The sequence below is a fragment of the Lagopus leucura genome, unplaced genomic scaffold (genome assembly GCF_019238085.1).
Source record: "Lagopus leucura isolate 7727_CA_CO unplaced genomic scaffold, USGS_WTPT01 34103-0_obj-0_obj, whole genome shotgun sequence".
Classification (NCBI taxonomy): Eukaryota; Metazoa; Chordata; class Aves; order Galliformes; family Phasianidae; genus Lagopus; species Lagopus leucura.
The window spans coordinates 1-3,820 of NW_024965746.1; the positions used below are offsets into that span (position 1 = coordinate 1).

At 66.1% G+C, this 3,820-nt stretch overlaps 1 protein-coding gene across 1 annotated transcript; it reads right to left on the reverse strand.

The window, feature by feature from the left end:
- Window positions 1–16: 16 nt before the first annotated feature.
- Window positions 17–3,210, reverse strand: LOC122192276 (adenylate cyclase type 6-like; the record flags this gene model as incomplete). Its single annotated transcript, XM_042892798.1, has 7 exons — window positions 17–146; window positions 424–453; window positions 984–1,159; window positions 2,026–2,184; window positions 2,298–2,414; window positions 2,506–2,593; window positions 3,113–3,210. Coding segments are annotated over 7 exons (798 nt in total), but the record flags the coding sequence as incomplete, so codon positions are not given.
- Between the last annotated feature and the right edge of the window lie 610 nt (window positions 3,211–3,820).

Here is a 3,820-nt window from a genome sequence, read left to right on the forward strand (position 1 = left end):
ACATCCCCCCCCATACCTGCAGCTTCCAGAGGAAGTCGAGGCGCGCTGTGGACTCCACCTGCTGTGCATGGAGGTACAGGGCCAGGGCGAAGACCCCCAGCACCACGGGGGTGACGTAACGCAGAGCCACCTTCCCCTCCACCGGGCTGCGGGACCCCAGACCCACTGCTGAGTGCTGGGGGTGGGGGCGCAGCTCTGCCCCTCCCCGCTAATGGGGATGCGGCACTGGGGTCTGCGCCCACCTCGGGGGTCTCCAGGCTGCGCCCCCAAAGGTGCATCTGGAGCCCGGGGGCACAGCCAGACCCCAGCAACCCCAAAAAGATCCCCGCCAGAGCCCAAAGACCCCCTGACCCCAAAGACCCCCCCGACCCCAAAGATGCCCCCCGACCCCAAAGATGCCCCCAGAGCCCACTCCCCACTCACCATTCCCCCTGGGTGCCGTTGAAGGAGGGTCTGTAGGGAGAGCACAGGGGGGTCACCGAGAGGCAGAGACCCCATGGTGACCACAAGGGGGACCCTCCAGGGACACAGAGGGGACAGGGGGACACAGTAGGGACCAGAGGTGACATGGAGGAACGGGGGGGGTCACAGCGGGTGGTGGTCCTACGGTGAACACCTGATGACCCCAAGGGGGCACAGAGGGGACCCTATAGGGATACAGAGGGGACAGAGGGTCACAGTGGGGTGGTGACCCCATGGTGGGACTCCAAGGGGACACAGAGGGGACCCTATAGGGACATCGATGCAACAGGGGGACACAGTAGGGACCCAGAGGGGACATGGAGGGGGCAGGGGTCACAGTGGGTGCTGCTCCTATGGGAGCAAGGGGACACGGAGGCTACAGCGAGACGCAGCGGGGCGGCGACTCCACGGCGACCCCAAGGGGACACGGAGGGGACCCTACGGCGACGCAGCGGGGCGGCGACCCCAACGACCTCCGCCGTAGCGACCCGGAGGCGACGGCGGGGACCCGGGCGACTCACAGCGCGTGCGCCAGCAGCAGCAGATCCGCGTTGTCGAAGAGCGCGGCGTGCGGCCCCTCGGCCAGCGCCAGGTAGGCGCCCCCCAGCGCCGCCCCCAGCAGCAGCTTCCCGGCGCTGCTCAGCTGCAGGAACGCGGCGGCCGCCAGCAGGCTGAGCACCACGCCGAGCGTCGCGTACTGCGGGCACAGCGCGGGCGACACCGCGCCGCACGGACGCCGCGTCACGGCACCACGGGCGGGGGGCGCCGCGAGTGGGGCGGCAGCGCCTGGGGACGTGGCGCCTCTGGGGACCCCGCGGCAGCACCCATAGGGACGTGGCACCTTTGGGCGCCCTGTGGGCACCATGGGGACGTGGCACCTCTGGGGACCCCACTGCAGAACCTATAGGAACCCAGCCCCTTTGGGGACCCTATGGCAGCACCCATGGGGACGTGGCACCTTTGGGCGCCCTGTGGGCACCATGGGGACGTGGCGCCTTTGGGGACCCCATGGCAGCACCGTGGGGATGTGGCACCTCTGGGCGCCCTGTGGCAGCACCCATGGGGATGTGACCCCTCTGGGGACCCCGTGGGCACCATGGGGACAAGGCTCCTTTGGGGACCCCATGGCAGCACCCATAGGGACATGGCACCTCTGGGCACCCTGTGGGCACCATGGGGACGTGGCGCCTTTGGGGACCCTGTGGGCACCATGGGGACGTGGCACCTTTGGGGACCCCACTGCAGAACCTATAGGAACCCAGCCCCTTTGGGGACCCTATGGCAGCACCCATGGGGACGTGGCACCTCTGGGGACCCCATGGGCACCATGGGGACGAGGCTCCTTTGGGGACCCCATGGCAGCACCCATAGGGACATGGCACCTCTGGGGACCCCACTGCAGAACCTATAGGAACCCAGCCCCTTTGGGGACCCTATGGCAGCACCCATGGGGACACCGCATCTCCACAGAGCCCATGGCAGCACCCACGGGATCCCAGCCGCTCTGGGTCCCCCCCACCCACTGCCAACCCCACTTTTAGGACCCCCCCCATCCCCACTCACCTCAGGGAAGTCGCAGTCCCCCCCCTGCGGGCGGCACAGCCCTGGAGGGGCTCCCAGTGAGATGTTGAGGGCGCGCAGCTCGCAGGGCCCCACGGCGGCAGGGCTGACATTGAGGGCGCGGGCGGCGCAGTCCCGCAGCGGCACCCGACTGCAGGAGAACTGTGGGGTGATGGGGGAAAAGGGGGGGGCAGCGGGGTGAGGGGACGCCCCAGACTCCCCCCCCACCCCCCCCAGGCCCAGATCTCCCCTTTACCCCCATCCCCACCCCGTACCATGTTGATAAAGGCGGTGATGAAGACGAGGACGACGACGAGGACGGCGGTGGCGGTGCTGCGGGTGCGGGAGCGGACGATGGCACGGGACAAACGCTGCAGCACGGGGGGGAACAGCTGGGATGGGGGGGGGGGGGAACTCCGTTAAGGTCCAGCCAACGAACCGCCCCACGGACACACGGCCGCCCCACTGCCCCCCCCAACTCACGGTGATGCACGAATGCACGGCGCAGATGAAGAGGATGGAGGAGAGGAGGAGGAAGGCTCCAACGTAGGCACCGATCATCAGTGGGGAGCTGTGGGGAGGATGGCGAGCGCTATGGGGCAGGCTATGGGGTCCATGAGGGCTCTGAGTGCTATGGGGTGGGGCTGTGAGTACTATGGGGTGGGCTATAGGGCCTATGGGGGCTGTGAGCGCTATGGGGTGGGCTATGGGGTCCATGAGGGCTCTGAGTACTATGGGGTGGGCTATAGGGCCTGTGGGGTGTTGCAGAGAGCTGTGGGGCGGGCTGTGAGCGCTGTGGGGTGGGCTGTTGGGTGTAAGGGGGACTGTGAGAGCTATGGGGTGGGCTATGGGGATCCAGGGGGGTGGCAGGGAGCTGTGGGGTGGGGGCTGAGTGCTATGGGGCGCTATGGGGCGCTATCAGGCGCTATCGGGTGCTATGGGGCACTATGGGGCGCTATGGGGCGCTATGGGGTTCTATGGGGTTCTATGGGGCGCTATGGGGTGCTATGGGGCGCTATGGGGCACTATGGGGCGCTATGGGGTGCTATGGGGCGCTATGGGGCACTATGGGGCGCTATGGGGCACTCACAGGGGGAAGATGATGAGCTGCACACAGCAGATGAAGCAGAAGACGAGCAGAGCGCAGCCCACGTAACCCCCAAAGCGGTTATCGACCTTCTTGGAGTACTGCAAGGGGGGATGAGGTGAGGATGTGGGGGGACAGGGGGGGATGTGGGGGGACGGGGGGACACCAGGAGGTTGGAATGGGAAGGAAAGGGGGGGGCAAAACAGAGGGGACCCCAAAGGACGAAGGGGAGAGAAATAGGGGACCTGAAGGGATGGTGGGGAACAGAGGGACCCCAAGGGATGGAAGGGAATTGGGGGAGCCCACAGGATGGAGGGGGAATAGAGAGGGGAAATAGGGGACCCCAAAGGATGGAGGGAGAACAGGGCACCCAAAGGATGGATTGGGAATAGAGTGGGGAAATAGGGGACCCCAAATGATGGAAGGGAATTGGAGTTCCCAAAGAATGGTGGGGACTTAAGGGATCCCAAAGGATAGTGAGGGAATTGGGGATCCCAAAGGATGGAGGGGGAATAGAGGGGAGAAATAGGAAACCCCAAAGGATGGAGGGGAAAGAGGGGACCCCAAAGGATGGATGGAAAGGAATAGGGAACCCCAAAGGATGGAAGGGAATTGGGGATCCCAAAGGATGGAGGGGAAGTAACAGAGGACCCCTAAAGGATGGAGGGGGAACAGGGGACCCCAAAGGACGGGGGGGGAGAGTGGATGTGG